Here is a 22,451-nt window from a genome sequence, read left to right on the forward strand (position 1 = left end):
AAAATAAGATGTATTAAAAAGATAAAAATTACCTGTGTTGCATTTATGAAGTGCAGCAGTTATTTTGTAATGTTTACAGCCATTTGTGATAATTAAGAAATGTTTTACATGTAATTCACTGTTCACGTGTTATTTTACAACCTTTACCACCAAATATTAGATTGTGTGATTCTTGTTTAAGAAAAATAAGAGTAAACAACGATAAACTAATTTCCAGTGTTTATTCATCTCTGTACACTGCAACACAAATTCTTTACATATTTCACAAAAAGGGAAAAAAGCATCCTTCAATTTTTTTCCAGTAAATAATTATTTGGACAAGGTGTAAACTGTTGCAGAGAAATTCATAAATGAAGCACCCACAATCAAGGATGATGGAAATAAAGCCACAGGTTGAAAAAAGACAAAAACACCAAAAAACCTGTTGAAGTTGCACAATTTATGAACGTTGAATGCCAAAATGACCTCGAGTGCAGTGTAGACATCCGTGGTGAGAATCTATAAAGATCATTTCTATAGCAGCCTGCTGATGATCCGTACATAAAAAATAATCCCAAATGCCATGGAACCAGTGCACTCGCTCCTTACTTAAAAAAATATCATTTGTGTGAGAAAATAAAGTTCGGAGCACTTTGTGATCCGTGTTTAGCCCTTTTATTGTGTAACTGCACAGACACACCCACTGAATTAAACAAGCAACACATTTCTAAACCAAATGTACATACTCATCAATGCACATATCTAAAGCAACTTTTCCTTTTTCCCGCCTCACTTTTTCATACTGATTATTTTTGGATTCCCCACCCACGTGTATCAATAAGAAGTACGCCTCACTAAAACATTTGAGCCAACAAAACGCACGCTTTATTGCTGAGAATCAAAAGTTACAATAAACAAGTACAGACATGCACAGTCCTGCCGGTCTTAAGGAACGTGGTCTTTTTTTCCAATAACGCACTGAAATTAACTACAAATACTCAGAAAAGTGCATTCTTTAATAACCTATAGTTTGGCCATTTTATTCTACTCCCACAGATCTAGTAAACATTTTGCAACTCAACATTTTGCTACTCAACAAAAATGTAGCAAACAGAGGAAAGCAGCTTACTGCAAAAACAAATAAAGGGAACACTAATGTAGTTCTGTTTAAAGACTGCGGTAGTTCCACTATACTTGAAAGGTAACTCAAACTGACGGCCAATGTGAACCACTACGTCCACCGCTTTACCATAAGGAAAGTCAGGGATGTAAAATTATTCCCCCCTTTTTTTTTTGTTCTTGCAAGTAGTTAAGACAAGAAACCTCCATAAGTAAGGTGTTTACTTTTCTGCTTGTGTAATTTCTATTAGAAGAAGTGCAATTTTTTAACAGGGTGACAAGAATAAAATATAGTTTGCTTTGGTCTGACGAACAAACCCTGAGCTGCAGCCACCAACCATCAAACCGCGATCCAGCCATCAACTTCCAATCACTGCGACAGACGAGAGTCAAGCTGCAAACCAGTGTCTTACAGGAACTAACAGGTAAGAAGTTAAAGCTGAAATTCCACAGATGCTACAGTTACACCTGATAGTGTCATACAGGTACATCTTGCCCTGAAGTAATAAAACCTTACCTACTTCACCTCCTTATATCATGATTTGTCATTTGAATGTGTCTAGATTTATCTTCGTTATGGGAAACTCTCAATGATCTTTACATAATTCAACCTACATTCAACATGATGGGGACAAAATGTCTAACAGTATGGCATATTTTAATTTAACCTTATAAATGCACTTATTATTGCACAGGAAGTGTATTTCAATCTAACCAGAGCTGTAAATCTGGCAACACTTATATGAAAAAAACTGAAAATACAGATGCTAACAAGAGATAAACTGAATGCTGGTCTGATATTACTCTGTGGCACAACAATTTCCCCATATTTGACTAATTTCCACTTCCTACATCAAATTAAACATATCACCAGTACAAATGTTATAAGAAATGACTTCATGCACGTGTGAAATGTACACCTGAATTCTCATGGGTGATCCCAGCTGATTTGTGGGAGCAATACAATGCAGAATAAAAAAAAAACAATACAAAATCCCTGAATCCAAATCAAACCACTATTTTAGAGTGAAACAGGGTTACTTGATCTCTTTTCAAGAGAAATTAAATAAAATCAATCAGCAAAAACTGTGTGGTGACGAGTTTAAACATGATACTTTTAAACAATGATTTAAGTGCCTTTAGTTTTACAGGTGGTTTACTGCTCACAATAGCAACATTAATAACAGAAGTTGTGATAATAAATAAGATCCGTGTCAGTACTTTTAACTTTTTTAACTTTTGGTTACGTTGAGATAGTTCCATCCAAATTTAGTTAAGGTCACTCTTGAATGAAGCCCTGATTCACAAATTATTCCATGATTCCGGCTGATATAGAGGAACAGGAACAGGAAGCAGGTGCAAGACATGAAATACGTGGATTACGACAGACGTAACCCACGTTCATAAAAAGTGCGAAAGAGAGAGACACCAAAAGTGGACATGAGAGAAGAAAAAAAAAACAAAATGAACAAGTGCAATAATCAGTGTGGTATCCTTGAGCACACGCACACTAGGTGACATCTGTGTGCGTCTAGCTTCTTGAAGAGATGAGTTAATGTCCGTGTGAAGTGAAGAAAAAGGACAACTGGCACAAAGCCTGAGGGACAGTTCAGGAGACAGAGGCAGCTCGAAAGGGTTTTGCAGGCATCCGGGAACAGGAGCAGGTTTTGTTGGTCACTTTACCTTTTGGCTGCTTAGCCTCAGCCAGTGGACACCTTGTCTCGTATAACGGACCATAGAGCTCATACTGGACGTCAGGCTGAGTGGGCCCACAACTGTGTCCAGCTCTGTCAGCATACCTGAAACATACAGAAATATTAAAAACATCAAACATCATAAACATTGATGACTGATATGACCAGTTAGCTTTTTGGAAAATCATATTTGCGGGTATAACTGCTGCCAAAAAGACCATGGTTCTCCCCTGACCCTCCATCAATATATACAAATGACTGAATCATTTTAGAAATATTGCTCTCATAGAAAGATCATTAGCTGTAATGATAATCTCTGCCAGGTTATGTCCTTTGTCTGTAGCACCTTGTTGATATTACGACTGTCATGTGACAAATTCAATACAAAGTTTATCACAAAACATCACAAAGATAGTTAACACTGACACAGAGTTCTATCTATTTTATTAAAAGATCTAGTGTGTAACGTTTAGGAGGATCTATTGGCAGAAATTGAATATTCATACGTATGTTTCCATTAGAAGACGCCGCAGGTTGCCTTCCATGTTGAACCACAATGTTTCTACAGTACACCAGAACAAACAAACCAAACGGCGGCTGTAGGAAGGGATGTTCATGTTTCATGGCCAGCGTAGATTCTCTGCATTTGAAAGGGGAGGGTGAAGCGAGTTGCCACTAAATCCTACACACTGGACCCTAAAAGTAATTTCTGGCTTGAATTAAAATGCAAAATCTGAAGAGTGACTGCAAACACATGTGTAATGTATCCTGCATGATGGCTTTTCTTTCTGAAATTAAGAACTGGAGGTCCAAACATTCACATCATCATAATATGACCCCCCTCTGGCCCCAGCACTCACATGATTATGATGTCTGGATGCCTTATCTAATATCTCTGTCTGTCGATGTTCATGGGACTAAAATAGTGCAGTGACTGTTTTCAACTAAGACATTTAACCTAGATTAGCTCATTCCTTTCATTTTGCATATCTAGAGGTCATCCATGCTTTTATCTCCTCCAGACTTGACTACTGCAACGCACTTTATTTTCAACTCCAACTTATATAACAAAGCTGTAATCCTGTAGCCTGATCGTTGCTTAAACAATGAACACTGAAGGATTCCTAACTGGTGGAAGCTGACTGCAATAACGGCAATGGTGATAACCTAATTATTGTAATTTAACATATAAGTTTGGTAAACAGCGTGTCTTTGCTATCCATTCTTACCGCTGCCTCTCTGTGCCAGGTCCTCCGCCTGCTCCCAGATGTCATGAGCGCTCAAAAATAACGTAGTGATGTTGACATAGGTGAATGCCACTTGTTCAATGGCCTGGGGAACGGCCACGGTGCTGCAGACCGGGTCCACCACCAACCCGCTGCCGCTGTGGTTGGAGCCAGGACCTGAGCTGGTGGATGTGTTGGCTGGAGACGGCATGTTGGGCATGGGGGACGGGGTGTCTGTCACTCTACAGGAGACAGGGGGGAAAAAAAAGACATTTTTATTTGTTTTGTATTTTTATGTGTTACAGCTTTGACAGCTTCGTGCAATATGCCCAAACAGTGAATGTTACATGCAAACTAGATGACTTACTTTGAAGTTACGACTGAAGGATTGTGTGTTTTCTGAGCAGAGTTCTGAAAGAGGTCCAAATTTCATTAGCAAAATGAAGTATGTATAGGTGCTCCTTTTCTGCTGAACTACTTAATTACAAGTTATGTGAATTAGATATTACCTAAACATAATTACAAAACAATAACACTGGCAAACAGGAGTCACTGTAATACGTTAATACTTACATTGAAGTGATCATTGAGGGTCTTTGAATACTTGAGTGCAGTTTTGTGTTTGTGGCGAAACATGGCCATCTGCAGGAGAGACTGGCACTTCAAACTACAACACACAATCAAATGTTATTTAGTTATTCACATTTCACATGATTCATTAAAGAAAACAAAGAACAGACTAGTGAACACTGCGTTGCCTAGCAAAAACAACTGATTTTAATATAATAAATGTTTTACAAATCTACAGCCTCCAGAAAAACAATGCAGTTACATCAACATCTCTCTAACATCAATTACACATTAGTTTCAAAGGAAATAAACTATTAACTAAAGTCTTTTTAGGGACATACTGGTTTGTGGAGAAAACACATGTACACAAAGCACATAAAGTATCATCTACACCTTACCATAAAGCTAAAAAGTCCTTTTCTGAAGGTGGAACAGAGGGGTCCACTGAGTTTTTAAGTTTCAGTACAAACCTGTGAGGGTGGAGAATGTGGCAGTTAAATTAATGCATGAATCAAATTCAGTTATGGAGCCAAAATCTTAATTTTAACTTAGATATAGAAAAAGATTTCAATGTCTGTGACGTTGGCAGGGTGGAAGAGTCTACCCCGCACTCTATGGCTTGGCATGCATGCAAACTAATAATTACAGAAAGCTACTAATAGTGCAATTGATTTATGATAAAAGTGGGTTCGTACTTGAGCAGTTCCACAGTCTCTGCAAACATAGTGTAGGAAGACATTGAAATCTGTGGATCTTTTTCCATGGCAATGCCACTCTCAACGAAGAACATGGCTGCATCCAGATAGTTGAAAGCTTTAATGAGTTTATCTGACTACAGAAAGAGAGAGAGAGAGAGAGAGAGCAAAAACAAATGGTTACAAGTTACTTGCATTACTGTGTAGACTGCAGTCATTTTACTAAGTTAACAAAGATAAACTTACCTCTGCATCGGCTTTGTGCTTCAGTTTTTTGGCTTCTTTTATGTAATGCTTCACCGGATACGGCCTACAGGTGAAAGAAGCTTTATTAGAGGAGTAACAACAATTTACAACTAACATGTTTAATTAAAACTGACAGCAATTTGATTTTAATCAGAGGAAATACTTACTGGAAATGTTGCTCTGTTTTTGTTGGACTGGTAAATTACTAAGCAATAATGTCTTTATTATTATATCACCTGTCAATTACTGAAAGGACATGATTTTTTGAGATCACTGCTTTTCAGACCCAGTGTAACCATGTGACAAAAGTCTTTAACTGACTCCGAAACATGAGGAGCTTTATCCAAAATCTCCAGTCTTAATGACAAAGAGTTACTGAAACATAAACTTAACAAACAATACATTACATTTACTAAAAAAAGGTCAAATTAATTTCTCCTGCAAACAAATCTGTGTCTGTAACAATCTCAGCTTTTACAAAGAAACACTCGAGTGATAAGGGCCCTTCTGTTAATTGGTGTAAAATTGTATTTTCGAGCGGGTTCCTTTGGAGAAAGAACTCTCAACCTGAAATCTTGTAACCTGTAACCTCCTATTTCCTGGAGAGAAAAAAAAAAAAAACAGCTCAGTGGAAATTATTTTTACCTGTCGTCAAATCTCAGCAAGGGCCTGTTGGTCAAAACTTCCCTGGTGGGCTGTGAAAATGATGGGATGGCGAGACTGCTCTTTGGGGGCTTCTGCTAGGATTGAAGGGAAGACATTTGATTAATATTGGAATGGTTTCCCTTTTAATGTAATAATGAATCAATAAGCCAACAATCATTAAAACTATGAGAACCTGCAGAAGCTTATTTAGTAAAAAGAAACATGCACCAACTTAATATCCAGATACTAGGTGCTTATATCCTGACAGTCACCTTTTCAAGGTGTGGGCGCTCTGTGTGCTTTCCGCTGCTCTTCTTGTGCTTGCTTGAGTCTTTGCTCTTTACAGCCTCCTTACTGGTGTCCTGGGTCTCCCCAGAAATGCGTTTGTGTAGCTTTGAGTCTTTCGCGGTGCCTTTGGGTGTCAGAGACTGCTGCAAGGGAACAGGATTTTTCTTGGCCATCTTTTGCTCCCAGTCCTCTGTTGAATTGCTGGAACTTCTGTAGGTGATAAGGGCAGAAATCTTGATTACAATACAACATTTAATATTAAATACAACAATTAATACTAAAAATATGTTAATGTTATCTCTGGTGAAAAGAAGTACGGGACACCTACTCCAGTTTGACAGAAGGATGACTTGAGGAGGTATTTTTGTTTTCCAGCCTTGGTTTCTTTCTGGGAACAGTTTTATTGTCTACCTCAACCTGTAACAAATCACACACACATTAAAATAAAAACTTTCATTATGTACACATATGTTAACTACAACAGCCCTTCATATTTCTCACATTTTGAGGTATACTCTTTTTGCTGGTTTTGGTGAGTTTGTGTGTTGTAGAAGCATCATTGCCCCCAACATCTTGCTCTATGACCAAAGCTGATCTCTTTGCATTGCCAGGTATATCCTGGCGGTTGCCGGAGATCTGGGGGACTCTTGAGAGCAGACTTAGATCAATCTTCACCAGCAGGGATCTCGGAGGCCTGTGGGGGTCTTGAGAACTCTTGGTTGTGTGCCCAGTCTTCTCTGAGTGCTTGTGGGTTGCTTTGTGAGGAATCTTGGTGCCCTTCTGGCAGATGGTCTGTGACTTTGGTTTTCTACAACTGATTCTAGCTGGTGGGGCAAGAGACAGCTGTTCAGGCTGAGCAGGATTTTCGGTGGGGCAGGAGCAGGGGTTCGGATATCGCACACCACATGATGGACACTGGCCGTACGGGACCAGTGGGACTTCAGTCTCTGATCCAGCCTTCCGTTTGTCAAGTGATGTGTGTTTAGAAATCCTCTTACTGTCTCTTTTAGTGTTACTGCTGTCCTTGCTTTTCTTGCTACGCTCTGTTTTCGTCTTTACCTTGGGTCTCTCTTTGAAACATGGGTCTTTGTCTCGCGTGGCTAAAACTTCCTCACACTTCACGCCGATAGCTGCTTCAGTGCGATCTGGGCAACCTGCCTTCGCTGGTTTCAAGGAGTTCGTGGTCCATGAGAGTTTCCTGCTACAGGTGTTCAAATCAGCAGAGGGGGATATTTGGCTACTTTGCTGGTTATAGTTGTCCTGAGGGCCTTCACGGTACTGCTGAGGTTTTCCAAGGCTATCGGTGAACTCCTTCTGCAGAGGAGAAAGCGGAGGTTTAGATTCCCTGGTGGGGGCGATCACCTCTACACTGGAGTGCTTGGTGCTTTGAGTGGGCGGTGGCTGTTTGTGAGCGGGGCTCACAGAGGCCTGTGCACTGCTATGACTTTCAGTGCTGGAGCTCTGCTGGCTGGACCTGATCCAGTTCCCCAACTGCCAGTCAACATGGGTCACTGCAGGAGCATCAGGCTGTAAAAAGAAAATAATAATTAATGAATGAGGACAAGCAAACCATTTCAGAGCATGTATGTTTATGATCTTCGTTCTACATATACAAAAATGACAAGCAGGAATTACCTCTGATTTAATGGAGTTGCTCACTGGCGGTTGAGGTGGTTCCTCCGTGGTGCTTTCACTGTCCGACTCTGATCTGGAGCTACTCTCTGAGTCGCTGGAGCTGGCGGACTCTACCCCTCTGGAATGTGCTGCTTCAAATAAACTACAGCGCACACACACACAAAACACCACAATAATATTACACACAAGTGTTACAGTTATAATTAAACAACAAACATTGTGGCCCACATGCCTAGCCTGCACTGGTAAACATTGTGTGTGAGGAAGACAAATATGGGAGACTTTTTTCTTTTCTTTTTTTTTCTTTCATGTTTGCCTTTGGCTCACTTTTGGCCAAACAAATGGAAGGATGCTGCCCTGCCCACACTTAGCGTGTTAGTGACTTTGCGACATAATTTCCTGCCTTAAATTGGAGATGACACACTTCTCAGTCAGAGGCACTTTAGGATTAATCAAGAAAATAATCTGCAGATGAACTGATGGTGGAAATAATTGTTAGTTGCAGCCCTAATAGAAAATATTTGTAACAGTATCTTTTATCGGCAATGACTGTAGAGTTTGTTGAAAACCAGCTTGTCTAACTGCATAAAATCAATGAATCTTTTCCAAGTTCAGCAGTTTTTTTTAATCGGTCCTTGGCAATTTACAGTCCAGTTTAACGCCATGAATGAAAAGTCACTTACGATGAGGAGCTCTGCTGGATGTGCTGAGATGGATCTGCAGGAGAGGAGTTATAGATTTCTGAAAAACAAACAACAGAGGAAACAAACATTAGTCCAACATTAGAAACAACACAAGTACACATAATTGATAAAAAATACTCACACCAATATGGATTTGGCTCTCATGCACTGCAGCTGAGCTTTTTTTTAAAAAAAAAAAAATTATTATAACTTATTAAACAATAGAAAGCCCAAACTTTTTAAAACCTAACCTCCAGTCAAAAGTGACGCCTTTATCAGCCCCAAGAGCTGTTTGCTCCCTGACGCCATTATACAAGCACATGCTTTATTACAACTGATACTTACAATCTGTGGTAAAAGGGAAACAAATACAGGTGATATGCAGCTACATCTCCAGGAGAAAAGATTAACTGTTACTACACTTTATAAGTTAGTAGTTAAGTCCTAAATTAATTTGGATATCCACATCATTCGTGTCTTTGATCATCATATAGATTTTTCCCAAAACGTTCCTAAATTCCACACCTGTTTCATTTTTCACTGTATTTTTTAATAAAACACACAGCAGACACACACTATATTTGTCATGTATATAATAGCCAGTGCAGCCACAAAGCATACGATAAAAACAAGTGAGTGAGATAATAACTGGTCAAACAGACAGTAACTCTTGATATGAAATTTTTATGCTCAGCTACAACAGCTGGTCGATTAATAACAACAGCATTTTACATCAGTAAAAGAGAGGGTCTGAGAATAGTCAGAGATCACTCCTCCTCTCTTCTACACGACTGCCTCTTCCTCTTAGCGGAGACTAATTTGAGCTAAAATTGTAGGGTTGTTTCCCCCCTCTGGTATTTTGTGGCCAGTTCACGAAACTAGGCAAAAGTGGTCGTACAAGTTGCCATAGAAACAGGGAAGAAAAAGAGAAAAAGAAGAAGACGAAAAAGACCAGTAGAAGAGATGACGAGTAGGAAAGAGAAGAAGATGAATAAATATCTACAGGTTATATAGCAGATGCTTTATGATGACACAGATCTGCCTGTTATCAACATCAATCACAGATATTTATATTTATTATGATGTTTATCCTTTTTCTGTGCCTGAAATGAATTCATTCCCTCATTACTCACTTTGTCCTGGATGTGAAGAGACATGCTCTGCTTCCTGTGAGAAAAAATAAGCAAGTTATTTAATCTGGGTCAAACTTGGTTAAGATTTGTACAATTGCATCTACATTTACGCTAAATTGATCACTTTTGACTGATTTTGCTCATGATTTTGGCCATGAAAAAACTGGAAAAAAGGCCATTAAATCAAAATATATCTTAAGATGAAGGTTCTCCTCAAATTGCATGGTCATCTGGTAATTGTACACTACAAGATATCCTGTGTATAAATGAGAAAACTTGATGGTGGAGGAAATATCAGTGTGTTTAAAAATGAAAGTTGTATTTTCAAATAAGGGTCCATAGTGTATTGAACAGAAATTCAGCCATACGCGAGTTCAGTACTTGTGTAGCCAACAATGTGACCTCAGGAGGAAAGCTCATTGAGCGTCCAAAAATGTAAATGATTAATTATGGCCAACCCTCGACTGTCAGTGAGTATCCCTCCACCACGACACAGAAATTAACCTTAATTTGGCAAAATCAGAGAGGGATTTTTGCACTAGAGAGGTTATAACTTTTTTGAAGATTCACATCAGCTACAACAAATAAATAATTCTCAATCTTTAAGCTCTTACCTTGGCTGGGAACAGGGGCTTGGAGGGTTCACCAGTGCCAGGTGTGTGTATAGCTGTCAGGAGAGGGGGCCATGAGTGGGTCATTTCCTGTGGAGGGGAATAAATGTGATCAGGGTTGTCACTCTAAGAAATCTTTTTCCAGGACCTTTCCAGGCCATTTTCCAGGAATTTTTCTTGAGAATACAGGGCAGCACTTCTCTCACAAAGGGTCATGTCATTTTTAATTTTCTTAATGGCTGGTAGACCTGCTTTGAACATTCATACCAGGCAGCTTATCCTACCAATTGTCGAGTTTCAGTCATTCTGAGGGGTTAAAACAATTATATATCCAGGAAAACAGATTATTTCCAGGATATTTGGTCCTTTTATTCAATTTCCAAGTGTTTCCATGACTGGAACATCAGTCCCTTAAATTTCCAGGTTTCCCAAGACACATGGAAACATGCATGTATTTTCTGAGATAACCCAGAAGTAGCCAAATAAGAACCTCACATTTTACATTTAAATGAAAACTGATCGCCTTTATTAAAAAGAATAACTACAATTTTGGCCGAACATTCTGAACATTTTGTATTAAACTGATTACCTGTCATAAAAATCCCACATAACCGACAACTTAAATTAGAAAAATTGACTAAATTAGTGACCTCAGTAACTTTGGCTAGTGCCAAGTATGATACGAAGTTCAAACTGGTTCTAGCATCTCCAAAACAACAGTCATGAGCTTACTGGCAGATGTGTGAAAAACAAATAGTATTAATATTGGTAATCCTATGGATGCAAACAACGTGTGGATAAAAGGGCTCAAATAAGAATAGCAAGAAACAGACAGGCCACAACCAGACATCCAACTTCATCAGAGTTGAATGAATATTTTACTTTTGCATCATTCTAAACAAAGGCTCAAGCTACACAAGTCCGTTTAACATTACAGGCCATTGGTGGCAGAGCAATAGTGTGAAGAATAGTAAAATAGTAAAAGTTCCTTTTACACATTAGAGCCTCTGATACCCATTCAAGAATGCTACTACAATAAATACCTAATAAACTAAAGTCTGTGTCAGGCTGCTGCCACTGTTTGTTGCTACTGTGGATAATGTATATGAAGGAATATCTTGGAATGAGTCAGGAAATAATTGAGGAATAACATTTTTATTTTGAAATTGTACATTACTGAGTTTTTCATTCTTTCCCCAGCACATGTCAGTGGCCTACATGGTGGTCTTTGGAAACTCAGTTTAGCTGTGAGGCGACTGAACAATTGAAAATACACAAAAAACACAGTGAGCAGACGACTATTGTAAGAAAGTTGATAAAAAAAGATTATCGGCAGTTGCTCAAGTTTGTAGGATTGTTGAGCAACTGGAAACGTGTGGGTTTGTTCTTCTGAAAGAACTGATTTGAAAATTTAACATGAACAGTCAAATTTAGTTACAGCTACAGAAATTCAACATGACCGCTGAATGCTCTCATCACAATTTGGCAGAATACACTTACTCCCCACAAACGATCAATCAGACAGTGTGACTTGTGCACCACTTTGTTGTGCAATCAGAGTTGTTGTGCAGTTCATGGAAAATTTTATTTCCAAATTTAGAACGCACCAAATTTTAATAACTAGAATTCTATAGCAACAATAACTGCAGTAGTCTGAACATCTACTTATTAAGAGTAAAAGAGTATACAGGATGTAGAAAAGAGAGAGACAGGTATTTGGGTGGGCAACGCTGATGTGAGTGAGTTATCATAGATATAGATATAGATATAGATATAGATATAGATACAGATGTGTAAACAAGCAGTTTATATGTTTGGAACTCAAATGTAACATGTAAATAAGCCCATACCAACTGTATGAGCATTTAAAAAGCTTGACTTACCCTCAAGATGTCCTCAACACATTGAGCTTCATTTGTCCTTGTCTGCAGAAAGGAAATGAATAATTGTGAGTTTTCAAAAAAACATGAAAAACCTGTATGCAATTATAACATGAAGAGCAAATAAAAATATTTGTTTAGAGGCTCTAGAGTAAAGAAAGAGTATTTGACAGTAGGGTTGGGTGATTGAATGAATACACTGGCTATCTGTGATGAGTTTTTTGGCAAATATTATATTTATTTTGCTAATTTAATGGTTCTGCGCCCTCTGATGTATGTCGACCTGTTGCCTGGCCAGGTCGGTCAGGGGGTTAAATATTTTTAATTCACAGGAAGGAATATGGAATAATTCAGCCCCTCTGGCATGAATCTTTGGCATCATTTAATATTCTTCAATTTCCATTCATTCATTCATTCTTTTACCCCTGTCCCTTAGAGAGTCAGTGCACCCCACTGCCCTCTGAGCACCTGTGAGAACTCTCTTCCACTTTAAGTGCATGCCAGGAAACAGCAGCCGCAGCATGCCCTGCAGCAGAGCGCATCATTACAAACAACTAAAGCAGCAAACAGAGTCTGTGTCCAATGTATTTCACCAGTTCTACACATCGTACAGTGAAAATATAACGCAAATCCGGAGAAATACACGAGAACTGTGACCCTGGGAGGAAACCAGGAGAGGGCAATAAACAACAGGAATGTTCCAGGAAAATTGGGAGGGTTGGCAAAGATGGTAATGGAAAATATTGAAAACACCAACTTTAATCTTTGTGTTATAAGCCTGTAAGCACAGAAAAAGTCTCCATCCAGAGAAGAAAAAAGGCCAACTTAGAGATCTTGCACCCTATATGTGAACATATATACTCTTCCTCCCTTATAGAAAATGGGGGTGGACAAAACATAACAAGCAACTATCACTATAATGCAGTCCTGCACTGTACATGCCCACTAACCACACCCTCAAGCACTGGATGAGTAACGCAATACCACGTATCAGGCAGCCACATAGGCCAACCCCAACATCAGATAAATACTCAGTTTGTTATCAGTCCTGTCTTTCAGTTTTCTGAATGAACAGTGTTTGAGATAAGGTCAGAGTGAATGGGCCCCCAGAGCAGTTATGTAAGTTGGTGACAAAGCTCATTCATTGTTCTGCTGAGCCCAGGGGTGAAGTTATCAGAGGCAGCTGAGGTCACATACATACATACACATACACACACACACACACACACACACACACACAAAACACAAACCACCGCCTGCCTGCCACATACACCTTGCTACGCACCTGAGTGAGACATGACAACACATGCTCAAATTCAGCTGATACAAAGAGCAGTGTAGTTAGGGTTGCAACAAAATGAGATTGATGTACAATAACAGATTCAGAAAATATCACAGCTTCATTGTATAATGTATTACACAGTTATGTTTATCAGTTACAATGATCCTTAAAGGAATAGAAACAGAAGGTTTTTTTATTTGGTTGCACTAGAAATCAAAACCGTTGATACGCCAATATAGAAGGTATGATAACAATATGTATAATATTGGTATACTGCTACAAGTGCAAAAAACAAACACAAACACAACATTTCACAAAACAACTACAACTTCCATCTCCTAAAATGATGTTCCTGAAATGTCATTGTGTTTTCTCTTTTGTTTATTTCCTACATGAAATGTTGTGTTTAGCACTTCAGGACCTTCAGTGCAGAGGTCTGGAGAATTTGTGACTGTGTGTGCACAAAGAAGTCTGCTTTCTGACCCATGACACCCTTTGTATTGACCTGCGTTAGGAATAACACATTAGTGTAAAATGCTTCTTAAGAAATAAAATGGACATTTCTGAGTATACTATATCCAAACATGTGGAACTTGGAGGAGTGAAACGTTGGTGAGAAATACGGGAATGAGTAACTGCCTTGCTATCCTGCATTGGACAAATCCCAGCAGTGGAAACAGCAGCACATTCAGCACTTTTGTGCTGCTGCAGGAGGGTAAGGGGGAGGTGTGGAGTGCTGCAGGTGCAAGGGTTGTGTGTGTTTATGTGTGACAGAGAACAGATGAAGAGAGTTGAATTGGAGTTCAGCCAAATTCTGCCAAACAAAGAAAGTCCTACCTGAACGCTTGAACAGTCAAGCAAGAAAATCACAACTATGGAGCGGTTTCAGAGAACATCCTGAGATCAGGAGACACACAATCCTCTTAGATCATAGTGCAGTATATTATTCAAAGCCTAGACAACTGTGCTGAAAAATAATAAGATCCACGTCTTTATATTTAACAGTGGACTAACGTTAAACAAGTTGATTGTATTTGTTTACGGAGAGCCACAGTAAAACTGGAACTTCCAGGTTCTTCACCACAATTTAACATTTAATTAAAGAATCACACCCACATTTGTAGTAATGAATGTTACTAAAAATCCAGCCCTGCAACATAACCTTGCTCAACAGTGTGCCGTGTGGTTCACTCCATTTGTCAGTCTCGGGATAGTAATTTCTTTGTAATATTGTTTGGCTTTAAAGAAACACCACTTCCCACAAGCCCCAGACTGTTTTGGGTTTAACTGTCAGCCTGACAGACTGAGGTCATGGCTGACCTGGAAATGGCGCCAGTATATCAGCTCTCTCAGCAAATATTCCTATTAAAAGGGATAGTTTGACATTGTGGGAAACTCACTTATTTGCTTACTTGCTGAGAGTTAGATGAGAAGATCAATACCAGTCTGAATGCTAAATATGAAGCAACAGCCTGCAGCGGGTTAGCTTACCAAAATCCAACAACCAAAACATCATATTACAGTTATGAGATTCAAGACAATATACTCACCTCCAAAAACTGAGGCAGTATCTTCGCTTTGCCCAGGTCAGATTTGTTGATTAACTCCGGTAGAGGCACATATGGCTCTGGTGAAGGCTTCAGCTCAGGTGACTCGCTGACCACCTGGTCCTGACCATCCATGGGTCGCACATACGCTGTGGGCTTCTGCGTCATGACAACGCTGGGCTGCTTAGACGACAGGAGTGAAGGGAAGGTCTGGGAGGGCAGTGAGTTACCCTTGTTGGCTTGAGGCAGCGACGCATCTTTGGGGGACTGTTTCAGGTTAAAGGTGGAAACATCCACGGTGCTGGCGGACTCAGGGGGGGGATCCGTGGACCCTTGAAGCGGATGTCTATCAAAGGTGTCCTTAGTGTCCATGTCAGTGTTATCATGGTCACTGGAACGCAGGAAGGGTAGTGGCTTAGCATCAGGAGACTGAGAAGACATTTCCTGGGAAAGGCTGACACGCTCCCTGAGATCTGAGTGGGCTTCACTCTTCTTTTGTTGATGTGCTGAGTGGATGAGCTGACTGTGGTTCAAAGACGCATTCGAGGAAGCGGATGAATGTCGGTGGTGGTTAGGAGAAAGTGAAGCAGTGGATGTCCTCATGGGCGGAGAGGTGTAACCGTTACTAGAAGGGGTTCTCTGACTTTGGGTGGACTGGATCTGGTTATGGAATGGAGGTTTGGTTGGTTTATCTGAATTTGGCTGACCTTGATCTGACTGTGAGAAGGTTACACAAGTAGGAATGGCTAACGGCTCAATTGCAACGGGATAGGGATTATTCACATCTTCATAATTGCCCAGCATCCTCTGGATTCGATTGGAAAGCTCATCCCCTTTGTTTGTCTACAAAAAAGAAGGTAGAAACAATAAGTTAACAGAGGATAAATATCTCACTTTACAAATAATCTTAATCTTTTAAACTTAATTACACTGAACTAAATATCTTAAAGGACCAGTTTGTAGGATTTAGTGGCATTTAAGGGCCTATCTAGATTGGTTCAGTAGATATAAACAGCTTATTTGAAACAAAAACACAACAAGTCTTATTTTCAAGTGTTTGTGAAATATAATAATATAATCTTTATAAACTGCCATCATAAAGATTGTCAAAAACATATTAATATTTGAAGAAAGGATTTTCAAAGCAAAGATTTGGGTGTTTTCTGCAAACAAGTGCCTAATTTCCCGCGGGGGTGGGATATCACCTTTTCAAAATGCTATTTTTGTCCTGCCAACATCTGTAGTTTCAGTTTGATTTACTCTCTCAACAGTGTCCTCTGACTGTCTACGTGAGAAAGAGAGGAGTTTATAAAACAGTCGATGCTCTCATCCGAGTCGGCTTCAAATATTATCATCCGCTCACAAAAACTGCACTTACAGTAATTAGGATTTACGAACAGCAGCAAGTGATTCACTGATCCTTCTTGCATTTACAGACAGGCTGCCCTATCTTATTCACTGTGTGGAGGCTGTTGGGGGCATTCGCAGCCTCAGAGGAAGAGTACAGACACTACTCAAGACTGAAAACATGTCTTTATGATAATATATCTAAAAATTTTAAACACATTTTTATTTACAGTTAATATTATCCTAAAAAGATGCAGGAATTTCTCTTCAATCAAAGATACAACAGAAGGGGCTCTTTGTAGTAAAGATGCAAATGCTCTATCAAGGATTTTAAGTAGGGTTAATGCATTTATAATACAACAATTTACATATGATTATTATGGAAAGCACAATAACCAATTCCATCATAGTCTATTATTTGCTAAAATGGTGTAAATGAGTACAGCTAAATGCTGGAAATGGCCTTTTTGAGACTGACCTCTGAAGCTAACCCTATGCCTTTGTCTGAAAACTGTTTAAATATCATTTAACATTTTTTTCACCGTATCCTAATGATGTTTACTTGTAGTACTTGTAAAAGAGCACCTTCTTTGTTGAGATCCCCCACGCACCACACTGTTATGGTATCGAACCATTACTACATTAAGCATATCTCTATCCATAAAGACTACAGTACAAGTCCTGTTAAGAGGCTACACTCCCATGAGGCTAACTGACAGTGTTATATGATTTGAACATTTCACTCCCACTATGCGAGTCTTTACCTTGTATGGTTCCCCAAAGAGTGGCACATTCTCAGGGTTGAGTTCTTTGGCTTGGCTTGTTTCTTGGTTCCTCTGTTCCCATGCTCGGAGGCGAAGAAGTTTCCTTTCCTCGTTGTATACACTGTAGAACGGTACAAAAGAAAGACAGATCCTAAATCAGCATTGCATTTACAAGTGCATCATTTCACCTGTAACGGTAAATACAATTACCTTGTTAAATGCCAGGGGTAAAGAGGCAAAATTAAAGCTTGACTCCCTCCATCAGACTATTAATGACATACTCCACTACTGAAGGAGATTAAAATACAGCATGTTCTTTACATCTGTATTCTGTTTTTTGCGATTTCCTATGCCTTTAAACACATTTTAAACCTCAGAACAATGAATGTGACTGATCCTTATGATAAAATCAGTTTTGGCTAAAGACATCAGAAAATTCAGAGACTGCAAATTTATGGCATCTTATCACAGACGTATCTACCCCGGGGACGGCAGCAGTGTCTAATGGGAGAAGAAAGTGCCCATCATATCTACAGACAACTGTAATTAGACTCACAGACGCCACGAGGATTCACTGCAACATTCACATCTGTTGTCTCTAGTCCCTAAAGATGGCACGCAGCCCATGCAGACATCAAATGGATGATTATGACTACTAGTCCTCATATGATGCCAATGGCAGAAAAAACCTTGTTTACTATAGTAATACTACATTGTGGAACAACAGCAGGCTCCATGGGATCAGGCCTCCCTTTAATACTTTTAATATACTAAAGTGAACTGAACAGTTATCAACATGTTGCCATTTTGTGGTTTTCTTCCCAAAATACAGTGTGGATCATCCACAGCAACCCCAGTGGGATGCATCCATGGCAACAAGTGGAGCAGTACAGATTTGGGACTAAGCCAAACAGATGAGCACTTACCCATTAATTAAGCAGAGAGACTGGCCAAAGTACTAGTACAGCACAAACTGGCACTGCCCAGTCACAGGCTGTACATCAGTGCTGCTCTGTATGACATTTAGACACAACCACCTTACAGATAATAATTACATAATTAGAAACAGCTCCTGAGAACAGTATCAGGGGCTGAATTATTGATAAGGCTGGAACATAAACTTTCTTCAATAGATTCAGTCAACCTCTAATCATTTAATAGTTAGTGACATCTGCACAAACACTCTAGTTAACCTCTTTGGACCAATGTCAACTATGTTAAGCAGTCTGGCTGCCCCTGTTGGCAGTTTGGGAGGCAAATCTCTTCTGCACCTTGTGCCCTCTTTGTAGAGCCTTCTGCCAAGGTGAATGAGAGAGGTACACCTTTACCAATCACAGACGACAAATGCCAGAAACTGATTCACTGTTTAATAAAAAGGTGAAATGACAACTTGTCCACATCACAGAACAACCCATAACAAGGAAGCAGTTCTGAAGCTGAAACAGGAAGTAGAGATAGATCCCCAAGGGGAAATTCACAGTTTCAAGCAGCATCCAGGACACTAGAATACAAACAGAAGATTTAACAATGTAGTAGAAGAAGAAGTAGACACTTCATCGAGCTTTAGGAGGCAACGTATCCCAGCTTTTTTGTCAGTGATATAGATTATACAGAAAATCCTGCACGGCACAGTTCCATTAGTGAAAAACATACTTTGCTTATTCAGGAAAGCACATTATTCTGATTCAGAGAGTGGCTACACAGTGGACACAAATCATGCACACCCACACAGGGGCAGGCGGTAACCCCACTTTAGTGCTGCACAATTAATCGCAATATTATTGAAATCACAGTATGGCGGAGTGCAATATCCAAATCATGAAGAGCTGCAGTTTTTTTTTTTTTGGTATAAAAGGTAAAAATGTGTGTCAAATATATATATATATATATATTATATTATAATGCAGTACGGTAGAGCTGCAGAGATTCCCTGGCCTACAAATCTTGTTACTACCTGTAAGAAAACATTTTTGTTTTGTTTTTTTGTGAAACTTAAAGTCGTGACGCAATAATGATCAGTCCCAGTAATCATTAATCATATCTCAATCGCACTATTAGAGTGTGACTGCAGTCAATCGAGCTATCCTGTCAAATGTCTGACTGGTATCGGCAAATAACTGGTATTCACAGATATAAGTGGCCGATGTTTATCTGTTGTGTCCCATCAATTTTGCACTGGCTGTTTATTGGAGAATAATCACTTCCATTTTCCAGCAGTGGCACAAATTGCACGCAAATACCGATGTGCTTAATTGAGCAGCGCGGACAGTGAGCGGCTGTTCAGCTCTGCGTCTCACATCTTAGGTAATCAGGGAAATAGACTCGGCTGCAACAAGGAAGATATGCTTATCATTGCAGATGATTTTGTTTCCCTGTCACAACAGGGCAAACCAATAACAAAAACCTCAGTAACGGCATCTGCAATCGGCCACATTGTTATTTTAAACATCTGTATCGGCCCAGAATCAGTGCAACCCAAGTCTGACACATTTGAAAACCTTCTCAAATATAAAGAAACCACAACTGATGCAGAACCACACGAACAACCCGATAAAATTACCAATACAAAAAGCTAAACAGTGACATTCTCACTCTTTTTATTTTGCCATTGAAAGTTTCTATGCACCTCTTGGTTTCTAAATAACTTAAAAAGCTGCCTTGGACTGTCAAAACACAATGTTTATAGATGCAAAGCCTCCGACACAGATGAGCACAGAGGAGGTGAGGGTTCCTGGTTCAGTATCTCCTCTTTAACAACGACAGGACCCCCGAAGGCCACTGAGACCGAGAGGCAACCTGGGAGTGACGTGGTAAGTGACGTCTTTGGGGGTTTCCACAGAGTGCTTTCGGAAAATTCAATGTTTTGAGTAGCTGCAAATATACTAGAACACCAACAGTCAGACGATAAACAACAAATGTACTATTTGAAAATCAATTTGATCTCAATTGAGAGATTTATATAAATGATAGTAAATCATATAACTGAAACTGAATATCTTTGGGGTTTGGAGTTGGCTGGACAAAAAAATAATCAACACGGTTGTCTCCAATCTTCACATCCACAAATGTGTACACTGGTTACTGTGGTCAAAAAATGTCAATTATATATATTTTAATATATTTCCTGTAATGATTTTCATTTTGTGATGAAACAGGTACAAACATATATATTTTAAAAAAGGTCCCTCGCTGCTACGATTGAACATTTTTGATGCTCTTCTTTCCAAAACTGATAAACACATTTCTGTGGAACAGTTTTGCTGCCAGTGCACACACTTTCCCTATGCATATTAGGCATGAGACAATATGGAAATGTCTGAGAACTGCGACACGATATTATCACGATACTCCTGAAAATATACTTGGCACTTACCTACGTTACATTTAGTCAAGAAGCACATATATTTATTACTTTATTTCTGTATTTTGGGTCCTGTACTTATTTCCACACATCAACTTTTATTTGTGGGAGATACAACAGACTGTTGACTGCTTGCTGGCGAGCTAAACAACTTTATCTAGTCATGTGATAGTAGAAATTCACCACAATAAATTAATCTGAGTGTATCATTGTATATCGACCTATCCCTTAATGCATATTTAACTGAAGAAATACTGTTTCTTCATATACAGGCAATGCTCTGACAATGCATGTGATACCAGGCAGCATTGGTTTGCATATCTACTTTTATTTGCCTTTAAAAAAAAACTTTTAAAAACACGCCCAGATTCACTTTGTAGTTAGTTCTTTCTATCTGTAAAAGTTCCCTTTAAATAAATCTGAAGCTGCCATTTAACTGAGCAGTCTGCAAGAGAGTCAAAGCCACATATTTATATAAGTAAATGGTAACAATAATAGTGCCTGATTAAGACTAAGTTGCATGTTGATGTTTCTAAGCGGTTTAATTTGGTTGCAGTGTATTTTAATGCGATTTTTTTTTTTTTTAAACTCCATTTCCTGAGTTCCGCTGTTGTCCAACTTATCCAAGTTAGTCAAACGCGACGGAAGACGATAAATGAACACGTAAACTAACACAAAACATCGTGTATAAACACAGCAGCCCCTGTTCAAAGAGCAGGTAAAAAAAAAAAAAAAATCCCATCAGCCTGCTCTTTCCAGCTGATTCCACCTCCTCCTCGAAGTGCTTATCAAGCTAAAAAAAACAACAACAACAACAACCTGCACGTCAGTTTTTAAACATAAAACTACACTATCCTCCTGATACAGTCACAGGAGGTTTCACACTAAAACTTTCACTTAATTAAAAGACACTTTTTGTGTGTGTGTGTTAAAGCTAATTAACTATCCAGGCAAGGCAGGCTGTGAAGCTAGCGCCCCAGCGGCTAGCGAGCGAGCTAACGGCGGTGGCGGCGGCGGCGGTGGCCGCGTTTGGGTCTCCCTACCTCGGCTGAGATTCCATGGTGCGCCGCTCACAAGGCAACCGAAGTTGGTTGTCATGTGTTTTCTGACAGTCCTCGCCGCGGTGTCCCCCTCCTCACTTGGTCACATTGTTTACCGGTAGGGGGTAATTTGTGCAGCTTAGATTAGCTGTCAGGCCGCCGTTGTTTGATAGTTGTCTGCTAACCGTGTGTTTGGGTCTCTCTCTCTCTCTGTCTCTCTCCTGTCTCTCCTGTCTCTCTCTCTCCTCTCTCTGTCTCCTCTCTCTGTCTCTCTCTCTCTCTGGATTGTTCTACTCTATTCAGCCGTCCGGGGACCAAGCTCGGGTTTATACACTCAAAGCAGTAAAAGCAGGTCAGAAAACACCCCTAAAAGCAGATGTGTCACCGCTGTGCGTGTAAATATAACGAGAGATCTGTATGATTTACAGTTTTTTACACTTTGCCCAAACTTTACACCATTACCCCTGCGTGACAGACATGGTACAGTCATGTGTTTGTTGTTTGTTTTTGTTTTTTTATGGTGCATTAAAAAAGTTTTGCCTGTTTGATTACAGCTTTAAAAAATCTTCTTAATTTGATGTGACTGATAGAAAAATAGAGCTTACCTTAAATCAAGAAGGATGATCAATAGAGAGACACATATATGATTAAAAATATAATATAAGCTGAGTATTTTACCCTAAAAGTGGCAGTAAATGATGCTTTT

At 39.4% G+C, this 22,451-nt stretch overlaps 1 protein-coding gene across 1 annotated transcript; it reads right to left on the reverse strand.

Moving 5' to 3' along the window:
- Nucleotides 1-202: 202 nt before the first annotated feature.
- On the reverse strand, nucleotides 203-21,997 carry aff1 (AF4/FMR2 family, member 1). Its single transcript, XM_035667613.1, has 19 exons — nucleotides 21,749-21,997; nucleotides 17,345-17,465; nucleotides 15,237-16,076; nucleotides 12,408-12,449; nucleotides 10,528-10,614; nucleotides 9,914-9,947; nucleotides 8,781-8,838; nucleotides 8,098-8,239; nucleotides 6,964-7,989; nucleotides 6,791-6,879; nucleotides 6,447-6,672; nucleotides 6,175-6,269; nucleotides 5,530-5,593; nucleotides 5,284-5,420; nucleotides 4,987-5,058; nucleotides 4,592-4,685; nucleotides 4,386-4,429; nucleotides 4,022-4,260; nucleotides 203-2,897 (listed from the first exon to the last, which is right to left on the reverse strand). The coding sequence occupies exons 1-19, from the start codon at nucleotides 21,763-21,765 to the stop codon at nucleotides 2,773-2,775; spliced, it is 3,552 nt and encodes a 1,183-aa protein (XP_035523506.1). The 5' UTR covers nucleotides 21,766-21,997; the 3' UTR covers nucleotides 203-2,772.
- Nucleotides 21,998-22,451: the final 454 nt, after the last annotated feature.

This window comes from Morone saxatilis, unplaced genomic scaffold (genome assembly GCF_004916995.1).
Source record: "Morone saxatilis isolate NCDOM2014 unplaced genomic scaffold, NCSU_SB_2.0 Contig21, whole genome shotgun sequence".
NCBI lineage: Eukaryota > Metazoa > Chordata > Actinopteri > Moronidae > Morone > Morone saxatilis.